This window comes from Symphalangus syndactylus, chromosome X (genome assembly GCF_028878055.3).
Source record: "Symphalangus syndactylus isolate Jambi chromosome X, NHGRI_mSymSyn1-v2.1_pri, whole genome shotgun sequence".
NCBI classification, from domain to species: Eukaryota; Metazoa; Chordata; class Mammalia; order Primates; family Hylobatidae; genus Symphalangus; species Symphalangus syndactylus.
Window position 1 is genome coordinate 84,663,961 of NC_072447.2, and position 13,196 is coordinate 84,677,156.

At 41.5% G+C, this 13,196-nt stretch overlaps 1 protein-coding gene across 2 annotated transcripts in view; it reads right to left on the minus strand.

The window, feature by feature from the left end:
* MAGT1 (magnesium transporter 1) overlaps window positions 1-13,196 on the minus strand; it is a 64,800-nt gene that overhangs the window by 14,115 nt on the left and 37,489 nt on the right. Inside the window, exons 4-7 of one of the 2 annotated variants that reach the window (XM_055268561.1) lie at window positions 12,803-12,943; window positions 12,180-12,320; window positions 10,957-11,046; window positions 9,362-9,425 (exon numbers count right to left, since the gene is read on the minus strand). In XM_055268561.1, coding sequence (XP_055124536.1) covers window positions 9,362-9,425; window positions 10,957-11,046; window positions 12,180-12,320; window positions 12,803-12,943 — 436 coding nt within the window. The remainder of the gene's footprint in view (window positions 1-9,361; window positions 9,426-10,956; window positions 11,047-12,179; window positions 12,321-12,802; window positions 12,944-13,196) is intronic. The other variant, XM_063634709.1, reaches the window with a different exon arrangement.

A 13,196-nucleotide genomic window follows, 5' to 3' on the forward strand; every position in this document is an offset into this window, starting at 1 on the left:
TAACAGTTTGGGAGGCCGAGGTGGGCAGATTGCTTAAGTCTGGGAGTTCAAAACCAGCTTGGGCAACATGGTGAGACCCTGTCTCTACCAAAAAATACAAAAAATTGGCCAGGCTGGTGACACATACCTGTAGTCCTAGCTACTTGGGAGGCTGAGGTAGGAGGATCGCTTGAGCCTGGGAGGTTGAGGCTGCAGTTAGCCGTGATCATACCACTGTACTCTATAGCCTGCATGATAGAACTAGACTGTGTGTCAAAAAAAAAAATTCTCCATATTTTCAATAATACTTTATTTTTTAATTTTTCCCCGTGCCAAGATGCCAAAAGTGCATCAATAATTAGCCTTTAAAGCACAAATTACTACTAACCTATCTAATTTTATCCTATTCTAATAAAAAAGAAAAATCCTGGCCGTGCGTGGTGGCTCATGCCTGTACTCCCAGCACTTTGGGAGGCAGAGGCAGGCGGATCACCTGAAGTCAGGAGTTCAAGACCAGCCTGGCCAACATGGCAAAAACCCGTTTCTACTGAAAATACAAAAATTAGCCGGGCGTGGTGGCAGGCACCTGTAATCGCAGCTACTCGGGAGGCTGAGGCAGGAGAATCACTTGAACCCGGGAGGCAGAGGTTGCAGTGAGCCGAGACGGCACTACTGCACTCCAGCCTGGGGGACAGAACAAGACTCCGTCTCAAAAAAAAAAAAAAAAAAAAGAAAAAGAAAAATCCCACATGTGCCATGACCACACTTTTATTCAGCTTAATAGGAGCTGCATAAATACAAAATACAACTACCCATACAAATAGGTAACAGATGGCATGGTTGAATATTAAAATAAGCAAATTCAAATTTTAAAGCAAATAGAATGTGTTCTAGTAGAAAAGACAGATTCACCCTGCAGTCTAGTGAATACTAACAGTAGTAAAACACTCCCAAATCAATTATGCATATGTACATACATGTTGTATGCTACCGCATGTGGATATCATTAAGCGGAAAGGGAAAAATATGTGTTTAGATGAGGCCTGAATTTAAAATTGGCTCTAAAATTTGACTTGTCATCCCTTCATTACCATCTTGCATTCTTTTTTAAATTTTTTAAATTTAATTTATTTATTTGAGACAGGGTCTCACTCTGTTACCCAGGGTGGAGTGCAATGGCACAATCACAACTCACTGCAACCTCCACCTCCCAGGCTCAAGAGATCCTCCTGCCTCAGCCTCCTGAGTATCTAGGACTACAGGTGCATGCCACCATGCCAGGTTCATTTTGTTGATTTTTTTGTAGAAACGGGGTCTCACTATGTTGCCCAGGCTGGTCTCAAACTCCCGGGCTCAAGCAATTCTCCAGCCTGGGCCTCCCAAAGTGCTGGAATTACAGGCATGAACCAATGTGCCTGCGCCCCATCTGGCATTCTTTCTTCAATAGCCTCTTGTTAGGTATGATGCCCATTCATCATGTTTTCAGTTGTTCAGCCAAGTCTCTTCTCTGGCAATTTTTTCTGAGTTCTTTATCTGCAGGTTTGTGCAAAGATTGATCATTTCTCTCTTTTTTAAAATTTTTATTTATTATACTTTAAGTTTTAGGGTACGTGTGCACACCGTGCAGGTTTGTTACATATGTACACATGTCCCACGTTGGTGTGCTGCACCCATTAACTCGTCATTTAACATTAGGTATATCTCCTAATGCTATCTCTCCCCCAGTATTTTTTTTTTGCCAGTATTTTGTTGAGGATTTTGCATCAATGTTCATCAGGGATATTTGGTCTAAAATTCTCTTTTTTTTGTTGTGTCTCTGCCAGGCTTTGGTATCAGGATGATGCTGGCCTCATAAAATGAGTCAGGGAGGATTCCCTCTTTTTCTATTCATTGGAATAGTTTCAGAAGGAATGGTACCAGTTCCTCCTTGTACCTCTGGTAGAATTTGGCTGCGAATCCATCTGGTCCTGGACTTTTTTTGGTTGGTAAGCTATTAATTATTGCCTCAATTTCAGAGCCTGTTACTGGTCCATTCAGAGATTCAACTTCTTCCTGGTTTAGACTTGGGAGGGTGTATGTGTCCAGGAACTTATCCATTTCCTCTAGATTTTCTAGTTTATTTGCGTAGAGGTGTTCATAGTATGCTCTGATGGTAGTTTGTATTTCTGTGGGATCAGTGATGATATCCCCTTTACCATTTTTTATTGCATCTATTTGATTCTTCTCTCTTTTCTTCTTTATTAGTGTTGCTAGTGGTCTATCAATTTTGTTGATCTTTTCAAAAAACCAGCTCCTGGATTCACTGATTTTTTGAAGGGTTTTTTGTGTCTCTATCTCCTTCAGTTCTGCTCTAATCTTAGTTATTTCTTGCCTTCTGCTAGCTTTTGAATGTGTTTGCTCTTGCTTCTCTAGTTCTTTTGTGATGTTAGGGTGTCAATTTTAGATCTTTCCTGCTTTCTCTTGTGGGCATTTAGTGCTATAAATTTCCCTCTACACACTGCTTTAAATGTGTCCCAGAGATTCTGGTATGTTGTGTCTTTGTTCTCGTTGGTTTCAAAGAACATCTTTATTTCTGCCTTCATTTTGTTATGTACCCAGTAGTCATTCAGGAGCAGGTTGTTCAGTTTCCATGTAGTTGAGCGATTCTGAGTGAGTTTCTTAATCCTGAGTTCTAGTTTGATTGCACTGTGGTCTGAGAGACAGTTTGTTATAATTTCTGTTCTTTTACTTTTGCTGGGGAGTGCTTTACTTCCAACTATGTAGTCAGTTTTGGAATAGGTGTTGTGTGGTGCTGAAAAGAATGTACATTCTGTTGATTTGGGGTGGAGAGTTCTGTAGATGTCTATCAGGTCCACTTGGTGCAGAGCTGAGTTCAATTCCTGGGTATCCTTGTTAACTTTCTGTCTCGTGGATCTGTCTAATGTTGACAGTGGGGTGTTAAAGTCTCTCATTATTATTGTGTGGGAGTCTAAGTCTCTCTGTAGGTCACTAAGGACTTGCTTTATGAATCTGGGTGCTCCTGTTTTGGGTGCATATATATTTAGGATAGTTAGCACTTCTCGTTGAATTGATCCATTTACCATTATGTAATGGCCTTCTTTGTCTCTTTTGATCTTTGTTGGTTTAAAGTCTGTTTTATCAGAGACTAGGATTGCAACCCCTGCCTTTTTTTGTTTTCCATTTGCTTGGTAGATCTTCCTCCATCCCTTTATTTTGAGTCTATGTGTATCTCTGCACATGAGATGGGTTTCCTGAATACAGCACACTGATGGGTCTTGATTCTTTATCCAATTTGCCAGTCTGTGTCTTTTAATTGGAGCATTTAGCCCATTTACATTTAAGGTTAATATTGTTATGTGTGAATTTGATCCTGTCATTATGATGTTAGCTGGTTATTTTCCTCGTTAGTTGATGCAGTTTCTTCCTAGCCTTGATGGTCTTTACAATTTGGCATGTTTTTGCAGTGGCTGGTACTGGTTGTTCCTTTCCATGTTTAGTGCTTCCTTCAGGAGCTCTTGTAGGGCAGGCCTGGTAGTGACAAAATCTCTCAGCATTTGCTTGTCTGTAAAGGATTTTATTTCTCCTTCACTTATGAAGCTTAGTTTGGCTGGATATGAAATTCTGGGTTGAAAATTCTTTTCTTTAAGAATGTTGAATATCGGCCCCCACTCTCTTCTGGCTTGTAGAGTTTCTGCTGAGAGATCAGCTGTTAGTCTGATGGGCTTCCCTTGGTGGGTAACCCGACCTTTCTCTCTGGCTGCCCTTAACATCTTTTCCTTCATTTCAACTTTGGTGAATCTGACAATTATGTGTCTTGGAGTTGCTCTTCTCAAAGAATATCTTTGTAGCGTTCTCTGTATTTCCTAAATTTGAATGTTGGCCTGCCTTGCTAGATTGGGGAAGTTCTCCTGGATAATGTCCTGCAGAGTGTTTTCCAATTTGGTTCCATTCTCCCCGTCACTTTCAGGTACACCAATCAGACGTAGATTTGGTCTTTTCACATAGTCCCATATTTCTTGGAGGCTGTGTTCGTTTCTTTTTATTCTTTTTTCTCCAAACTTGTCTTCTTGCTTCATTTCATTCATTTGATCTTCCATCACTGATACTCTTTCTTCCAGTTGATCGAATCGGCTACTGAGGCTTCTGCATTCATCACGCAGTTCTCGTGCCATGGTTTTCAGCTCCATCAGGTCCTTTAAGGACTTCTCTGCATTGGTTATTCTAGTTATCCATTCGTCTAATATTTTTTCAAGGTTTTTAACTTCTTTGCCATGGGTTCGAACTTCCTCCTTTAGCTCAGAGAAGTTTGATCGTCTGAAGCCTTATTCTCTCAACTCGTCAAAGTCATTCTCTGTCCAGCTTTGTTTTGTTGCTGGTGAGGAGCTGCATTCCTTTGGAGGAGAGGCACTCTGATTTTTAAAATTTTCAGTTTTTCTGTTCTGTTTTTTCCCCATCTTTGTGGTTTTATCTATCTTTGGTCTTTGACGATGGTGACGTACAGATGGGGTTTTGGTATGGATGTCCTTTCTGTTTGTTAGTTTTCCTTCTAACAGGACCCTCAGCTGCAGGTCTGTTGGAGTTTGCTGGAGGTCTCCTCCAGACCCTGTTTGCCTGGGTATCAGCAGCAGAGGCTGCAGAACAGCGGATATTGGTGAACAGCAAATTTTGCTGCCTGATCGTTCCTCTGGAAGTTTTGTCTCAGAGGAGTACCTGGCCATGTGAGGTGTCAGTCTGTCCCTACTGGGGGGTGCCTCCCAGTTAGGCTAAGCGGGGGTCAGGGACCCACTTGAGGAGGCAGTCTGTCTGTTCTCAGATCTCAAGCTGCCTGCTGGGAGAACCACTACTCTCTTCAAAGCTGTCAGACAGGGACATTTAAGTCTGCAGAGGCAGGCAGGCCTCCTTGAGCTGCGGTGGGCTCCACCCAGTTCAAGCTTCCCAGCTGCTTTGTTTACCTACTCAAGCCTCGGCAATGGTGGGCGCCCCTCCCCCAGGCTCGCTGCCGCCTTGCTGTTTGATCTCAGACTGCTGTGCTAGCAATGAGCGAGGCTCAGTGGGCGTAGGACTCTCAGAGCCAGGCACAGGATATAATCTCCTGGTGTGCCGTTTGCTAAGACCGTCAGAAAAGCACAGTATTAGGGTGGGAGTGACCCGATTTTCCAGGTGCCGTCTGTCACCCCTTTCCTTGGCTAGGAAAGGGAATTCCCCGACCCCTTGCACTTCCCGGGTGAGGCGATGCCTCGCCCTGCTTTGGTTCATGCTCGCTGCACTACACCCACTGTCCTGCAGCCACTGTCTGACAATCCCCAGTGAGATGAACCCGGTACCTCAGTTGGAAATGCAGAAATCACCCATCTTCTGTGTTGCTCACGTTGGGAGCTGTAGACTGGAGCTGTTCCTATTCGGCCATCTTGGCTGGACAAAGGTCTTTTGTTAATGTGATCATTTCTTTCTTTTTTTTGAGACGGAGTTTTGCTCTGTCACTCAGGCTGGAGTGCAGTGGTGCCATCTTGCCTCACTGCAACCTCTGCCTCCCGGGTTCAAGAAATTCTCCTGCCCCTGCCTCCTGAGTAGCTGGGATTACAGGCACATGCCACCACGCTTGGTTAATTTTTGTATTTTGAGTAGAGACGGGGTTTACCCATGTTGGCCTGGCTGGTCTCGAACTCATGACCTCAGGTGATCCACTCACCTCAGCCTCTCAAAGTGCTGGGGTTACAGGCATGAGCCACCATGCCCGGCCAAAGATTGATCATTTCTATAGGCTTTGATTACTGGGTACTCTCTGATTAATGATTGAGACTTGCTCTGGGGAAAGCTTGTCTTTTTATCATGGTTTATGTGCTTTTGCTTTGAATGAGCTTTCCTTCTTGCTGAATACCTCAAAGTCTTTTGTGTACTCTTCTTAGCTGTCAAGAGCTATGATGCACTTCCATGTATACTGTTTTATTTCATTTACTGAATCTTTAGATTTTTACTAACACTGCCTATTATATGGCAGGCACTATAAACTGTTGGAAATAAAAAGTTGAACAAAATAAAGATCCTACCATGAAGAAGATTACACTCTAGTGAGGAATACAATGAAATACCTAAATTACACAGTCCTGATTAAATGTTACTCCAGGAAAACTGAGCAGAAATAGAGGAGACAGTATTTCATAACATACAACTAGGCTATTAAAACCTAGTAGAAGGCTAGGCGTGGCGGCTCACGCTTGAGGCCAAGGCGGGTGGATCACCTGAGGTCAGGAGTTCGAGACCAGCCTGGGCAACATGGATATGATATATCCATTATTTAAACATTAAGAATATTGACTACTTTTCTTTTTCTTTGTATTTTCAGATTTCTTTGTAATTTTTATGTATTTTATAAATATAAAGGCCATACAACATAGAAAATGCTTATAATATATTAAGACAGCAAACTTCATGCACAACATGTCTACAAGTATAAAAAATGAACACCCTTACCATGAAACATTCATATAGAAATGAATGCAAGATAATATGCAAAAGTAAACGTAGTTTATACTATTAGGGTTTCAGGTTATAGGTGAACATTTTCCAGACTGCTACTTTATTTTAAAAATTCAGGAGGCCAAGGTATGAGGATTGTTTGAGCCCAGGAGATTGAGGCCAGCCTGGATGACAGGGCGAGACTCCGTCTCTAGAAAAAAATACAAAAATTAGCTGGGTGCGGTAGTGCACACCTATAGTCCCAGCTACTCGGGAGGCTGACGTGGGAGGACTGCTTGATTCTGGGAGGCTGAGGTTACGGCGAGCTGTGGTGACCCCACTGCACTCCAGCCTGGGCAACACAAGATTTCATCTCTAAAAAAAATAAAAATAAAAATAAATCCAAATATATTTATTGTGGGATTCCATTTATTGTGTTTTCTTTTTTTTTTTTTTTATTTTGAGACAAAGTCTGGCTCTATCAGCCAGGCTGGAGCGCAGTGGTGTGATCTCAGCTCACTGCAACCTCTACCTCCTGGGCTCAAGCCACCCTCCTGCCTCAGCCTCCCAAGTAGCTGGGACCACAGGCATGCAGCACCACACCCAGTTAATTTATGTACTTTTTTTTAGTAGAGAAAGGGTTTTGTCATGTTGGCCAGGCTGGTCTTGAACTCCTGGCCTCAGGCGATCTGCCTGCCTCAGCCTCCCAAAGTGCTGTGATTATAGGCATGAGCCACCGCACCCAGCCCTGTAGGATTCCATTTATGTAAGTTAAAAAAAATAGGTAAAATAAACCCATAGTGTTAGCAGTCAGGATAGCAGTTACTTCTGGGTGGGAAGGTGTGAGCCACCACGTCCAGCCCATAAACGAACATTTTCAACTATAATTTTAGGAGTTAAAAAAATAAAGTTTGAGTAATACTTTTCTTTCAGTCTTTTCCCCCCCGCCCCCCGAGATGGAGTTTTGCTCTTATTGCCCACGCTGGAGAGCAATCACGCGATCTCTGCTCACTGCAACCCCCACCTCCTGGGTTCAAGAGATTCTCCTGCCTCAGCCTCCCGAGTAGCGGGGATTACAGGCACCCGCCACCATGCTCAGCTAATTTTTTTTGTATTTTTAGTAGAGATGGGGTTTCATCATGTTGGCCAGGCTGGTCTCGAACTCCTGATCTCAGGTGATCTACCCGCCTTGGCCTTCCAAAGTGCTGGGATTATAGGCATGAGCCACCGTGCCCGGCCTCAGTCTTCCTTCTTCTCATATGGACTAGGTGTATATTGTTAATCTTTCAGCTTACCATTTCATGGTTGAATAGATTAACTCTCCCAGGTTTGGGCTGGATGTTAAGCAGTAAGTATATTTTCCATAGTGCATAAGAACATTTTCCCAAATATCCTTCAATTAAAATCAGTTAAAATCAAAAGCTTAATATTTTTTTAGAATGCTTTCCTTAAAATCTCTCTAATCATCAACATAGTATAATAAAACTGGGAAAGACATACACAAACATTTACTAAAGATAGAATTTTCAGTGGTTTTGAATTTTTTTCTTTATACTTATTTGTATTCTAAATTTTCTTTAATTTGTATTCCTTTTGCAATCAGAAAAAAATATATTTAACTTTCATTTTTTTTTCCTTTTTTATTAGAGACGGTCTCACTGTGTCGTCCAGGCTGGAGTGCAGTGGTGTGATATTGGCTCACTGTTGCCTTGACCTCCTGGGCTCAAGTGATCCTCCCACCTCAGCCTCCCTGGTAGCAGGCATGCATCATCATACTTGGCTAATTTTTTGTGTGTATTCTTTTGTAGGGATGGGGTTTTGCCATGTTGCCCAGGCTGGTCTCAAACTCCTGGGCTCAAGCAATCTACCCATCACAGCCTCCCAAAGTGCTAGGATTACAGGTGTGAGCCACCATGCCCAGCTGATTCTTGTATATCAATGTCAGGACACCCTGGCTAAGAAGCACAATTCCAGGAATATTACATTTGTTCACCTTGTTGATTTGTTCCAGAGTCAGTGCTTATGTATTCAGGTGGGTAAACTATGTTTAGTAATATTATGAAATTTAGATTCTTATTTATCTGACATTGCTTTTACCTGTCTTTGCAGCTTACAGAGGCATCCACTTTTAGATACAAGAAAATAAAAATTAGCTCAGGCCAAGAAAGTAAAAATATTCCTTGTCATTCAAGAGGATGGAACAACACAAACATAAAGCAGCTGCAAAGTCCACAGGAAGTATTTTTCCCTAGCACACACTTCAGCTGTAAAATGTCAAAATATTCCCATCTTTGAGTAACTACTGTTTTCTTACTGAGGAATATTGGTCTTTAAATAGACTTCTTGCAATTATATGAGTAAAAATGAAATATTCTTGCTTGGCAGCTCTAAGTCACTCAATTTACAAGTATAATTTCTAAGTAGCCTCAATTTACAACCAAGGTATAGAGCTTCAAAGAAGAAATTTTTGAAGACAAAAATCCCACATTTATGTTAACTTTGTAGTTTCCAAGCAAACAGAACCCTGGGTCTGATTCACAGTTCAGACCTGATGTTGACCCCTTTACACAGCCGTACACTGCTTTTAGCCTGTCAAAACAATGCTTTGTTTAAATTTCACATAAACTCCACTATTCTCCCAAATCCTATTACAACTCTATCTTTTCTTTGTTAAGATGCTCCATGGTTCTTCTAATGTACAGTCTTCCTTGTATTAACGAGCCAATAAACCTGGTCCTATCAGACTACAGATTTGTCCCTAGTAGCCTTTAGTTTATTGGGCTGGAGAGGATGACACAGTAATGATTTTCACAGGATATTGTGACTTGCATTAAGAGAACAGCCTCAGCCAAATGCTGTAGAGAGAATACTAGACTGTGAGAAAACAGACAAAATACAGCAAGAAAGACTTATTGTAAAAGGATACTAAACAGAAGAACAATGTGTGTTTCAGCTACAAACTGGGCTTGACTGCTTCCATGGATATAATTCTAGGAGGGAAAAAAGACAAAATGGAATCTTTAAGTATACATTAAATGTTGGTATGCTAACCCTAAAATGGGATATTTTAAACTATGAAATTATTAATTCACCTGATAAACCATGTGACATACTCTGGGTCTGTGGCATTCATCAGTAAGTTTGGTTACTATAAGGCTATTTTTGTATTATCTATTCTCGATTTGTCTTTTCATTGTACTAATACTATGTTTATTTTTGAGACAGGGTCTTGCTCTGTTGCCCAGGCTGCAGTGCAGTGGCATGATCATAGCTCATTGCAACCCCAAAGTCCTGGCTCCAGCGATCCTCCTGCCTCAGCATCCCAAGTAGATGGGACTACAAGTATGCACCACCATGCCTGCTCAGCTAATTTTTAAATTTTCATTAGAAATGACATATTGCTATGTTGGCCAGGCTGGTCTCAAATTCCTGGGCTCAAGCAATCCTCCCACTTCAAGCCTCCCAAATGCTTGGATATTGTACTTATATTTTCACCAACAGAGTATGTCAGAAAAGTAGTTGTTGTTGTTTTTTCTTTTCTTTTTTGTTTTTCATAGAGATGGCATCTCACTATGCTGCCCAAGTTGGTCTTGAACTCCTGGCCTCAAGTGGTCCTCCTGCCTCAGCCTCCCAAAGTGCCAGGATTACAGGTATTAGTCACCACACCTGGCCCTGTTTTTTTTTTTTAAAGGAGATGGATCTTGCTGTGTTGTCCAGGCTGGGCTAGAACTCCTGGATTCAAGTCATCCTCCCACCTCAGCCTCCCAAGTAGCTGGGACTACAAATGCAAAACACTGCACCTCGGTGAGAAAACTAGTATTTAAGTGTACAAGACCATGAGGTACAATAATGTAGGCTCCATGAAGACAGGGATCATGCTTTTCTTATCACTATATTTAATAATACTTAGCACAGTGCTTAGAAACAGTGGATGCTCAGGTACTTGATCAATTTTTCTATTTAGTTGAAGGCTGTCTTTCATTCTTAGCTAGCTTGGTTAGAAGGATTCACCAAATGGGAAAAGGAACTTCCCACTTTTAAGAGCACTGCGGCCGGGTGCGTGGCTCATGCCGGCAGGCCTGTATTCCCAGCACTTTGGGAGGCTGAGGCAGGCGGATCACCTGAGGTAGGGAGTTTGAGACCAGCCTGACCAACATGGAGAAACCCCGTCTCTACTAAAAATACAAAATTAGCTGGGCGTGGTGGCGCATGCCTGTAATCCCAGCTATTCAGGAAGCTGAGGCAGGAGAATCACTTGAACCAGGGAGGTGGAGGTTGCAGTGAGCTGAGATCGCGCCATTGCACTCCAGCCTGGCCAACAAGAGCAAATCGTCTCGAAAAAAGAAGAAAAAAAAAAAGAGCACCGCATGGTCTTATCAGTGATGGAAGCTTGTTAACACAGAGAGATTGAAAAGTGAAGACTAAATCCAGCTCCTTCATATGCTGGCACTGTTCTCACAGGGTAATAATCATTGAGTTAACTTTGGTCTACAAAGGAAAGAAATCCCAGACTTCCCTTACCACATGTCCTGTGTGGGGATTCTTATGGGCATATGGTGGTCCTCTTATATGGTTCCACATTTGACCAGATGTCATAGCAAGCACAAAACACTAGGAAACAAATAATAAAATATTCATGGTCGAACTGTTCTTGTCTTGATTAGATAATAGGAATTGAAAATGTGCATCTGTTTAGTTAAGACATAGAATTTTTTGCAGATAAATGATTTATTAAGGCTTATATTTCATCCCAAGGATCACAATTCCATAATACTTCAAAAGGAAAACACTATTTTTTTTTTTTTGAGATGGAGTCTCGCTCTTTTGCCCAGAGTGTAGTGGCGCGATCTTGGCTCACTGCAACCTCTGCATCCCAGGTTTAAGCAATTCTCCTGCCTCAGCTTACTGAGTAGCTGGGAGTACAGAAGCACGGAACCACGCCCAGCTAGTTTTTGTATTTTTAGTAGAGATAGGGTTTCACCATGTTGGCCAGGTTGATCTCGGTCTCTTGACCTCATGATCCGCCCACCTCGGCCTCCCAAAGAGCTGGGATTATAGGTGTGAGTCACTGCGCCCGGCCAGGAAAACACTATTTAAAAATTATAACTATGCAGACACAAGTTTCAAAATTGAATACTGAAAAGGCTTTTTAGAATAATATTTTCAGGCTGGGCATGGTGGCTCATGTCTGTAACCCCAGCACTTTGGGAGGCCAAGGTGGGCGGATCACCTGAGGTCAGGAGTTCAAGACCAGCCTGGCCAATAGGGTGAAACCCCGTCTCTCCCAAAAATACAAAAAAATTAGCTGGGTGTGGTGGCACACGCCTGTAATCCCAGCTACTCGAGAGGCTGAGGCAGGAGAATCACTTGAGCCCAGGAAGCAGAGGTTGCAGTGAGCCAAGATGGTGCCACTGCACTCCAGTCTGGGTGACAGACCAAGACTCTGCCTCAAAAAAAAAAAAAAAAAAGAATAATATTTTCAGAACAACTAGAGATTTTCATAGAGATGACAGTCTGTCATTTAGGTTGAATAAAAGGCAGGTACAATCAGTTCCTTGAAGTTCTGGCCATCCTAATGAGATAACGAATGAAATAAACTGATTCTAAGACAGAAAATTAAAATATATAAAACGATTTTCCTCAGGTAAGAAATAAAATGCTACTTCTCACATAAATAAAAGCTTACCTAAAAATACATTAGGAATTTTATTCAAATAATTTTTTGTCTTCTAAAATTCACTCACCAAAGCTGCAAAAGCCCATCCAGTTTTATTAAAGAGAAATTCCATATTGCTTCTTCGAAGATACACAAGTCCACCAATAACAGCCAAAAGCAATCCCAACATAAGGGGACCAGCATAATTTGGGGGTCTAATCACTCTAATCTAATGGAAAGGAGAGAAAAACGTGTTAAAGTATAAAATTTTTTACTAATTATATGGGTCAAAATAAAATCTGAAGTGAAAGCAATCAAAATTAGTGTGGTTACTTTCAGAAAAATGATCCTTTTTATTTTATCCCAATCAAAATAGTCTATAATATAACCTAAAATAGGATAGAATAGGTACAATATTCTATTTAACCACAATATAACATCTTTTAGATTAAGAAGGATTTGCCAAGTACAACTAGATAATCCATGGACTTAAGGTCGAAAGACTGGTTTCCATGCTGAATTCAATAGGGTAATAGAGAGTGTTCTGTAATTTCACTCATTCATCAAGATGATTCTGTTTAATGCTACTTATGAAGAGACTTCCAAACTAGTACCACCTCAGTGATATGGGGACAAGACTAATTAGGGCCTCCCAGTAAGATTCAAAGGGGATAATGGCCAAGAAACAGTCTACAAAGTTGGGAAACTTACATTGACATCAGTTCTGTCGGCGATCCACCGGGCAATCTGCTCAGCTGAAAAACCCCGCACCTGTAACTCATATGTATCACCCCGTTTGGGTTTCCCTTTTGCAGGAAAGTTGATGAAAGTTGGAGCTGAATTCATGTTTAGCTGAATAAAAAGGAGCCCATGAAAATATACATTATCAGGAAAATAATCTTAATTGCAGTTAACATCTTGAAATTTAGATTTTACAAAGATGAGGAGGCCTGGGTTTAGGTAGGTTAAGTGAGTTGGTTTGCCCAAGGAAAGTGGTAAGTGGTGGAGCAGGCTTTAAAAGCAAAGCTGCCTGTGACCTTAAGTATTACACACTACTCACCAAATATACATTCCTCACTAAGAAACCTGTATTTTACTCCACTAG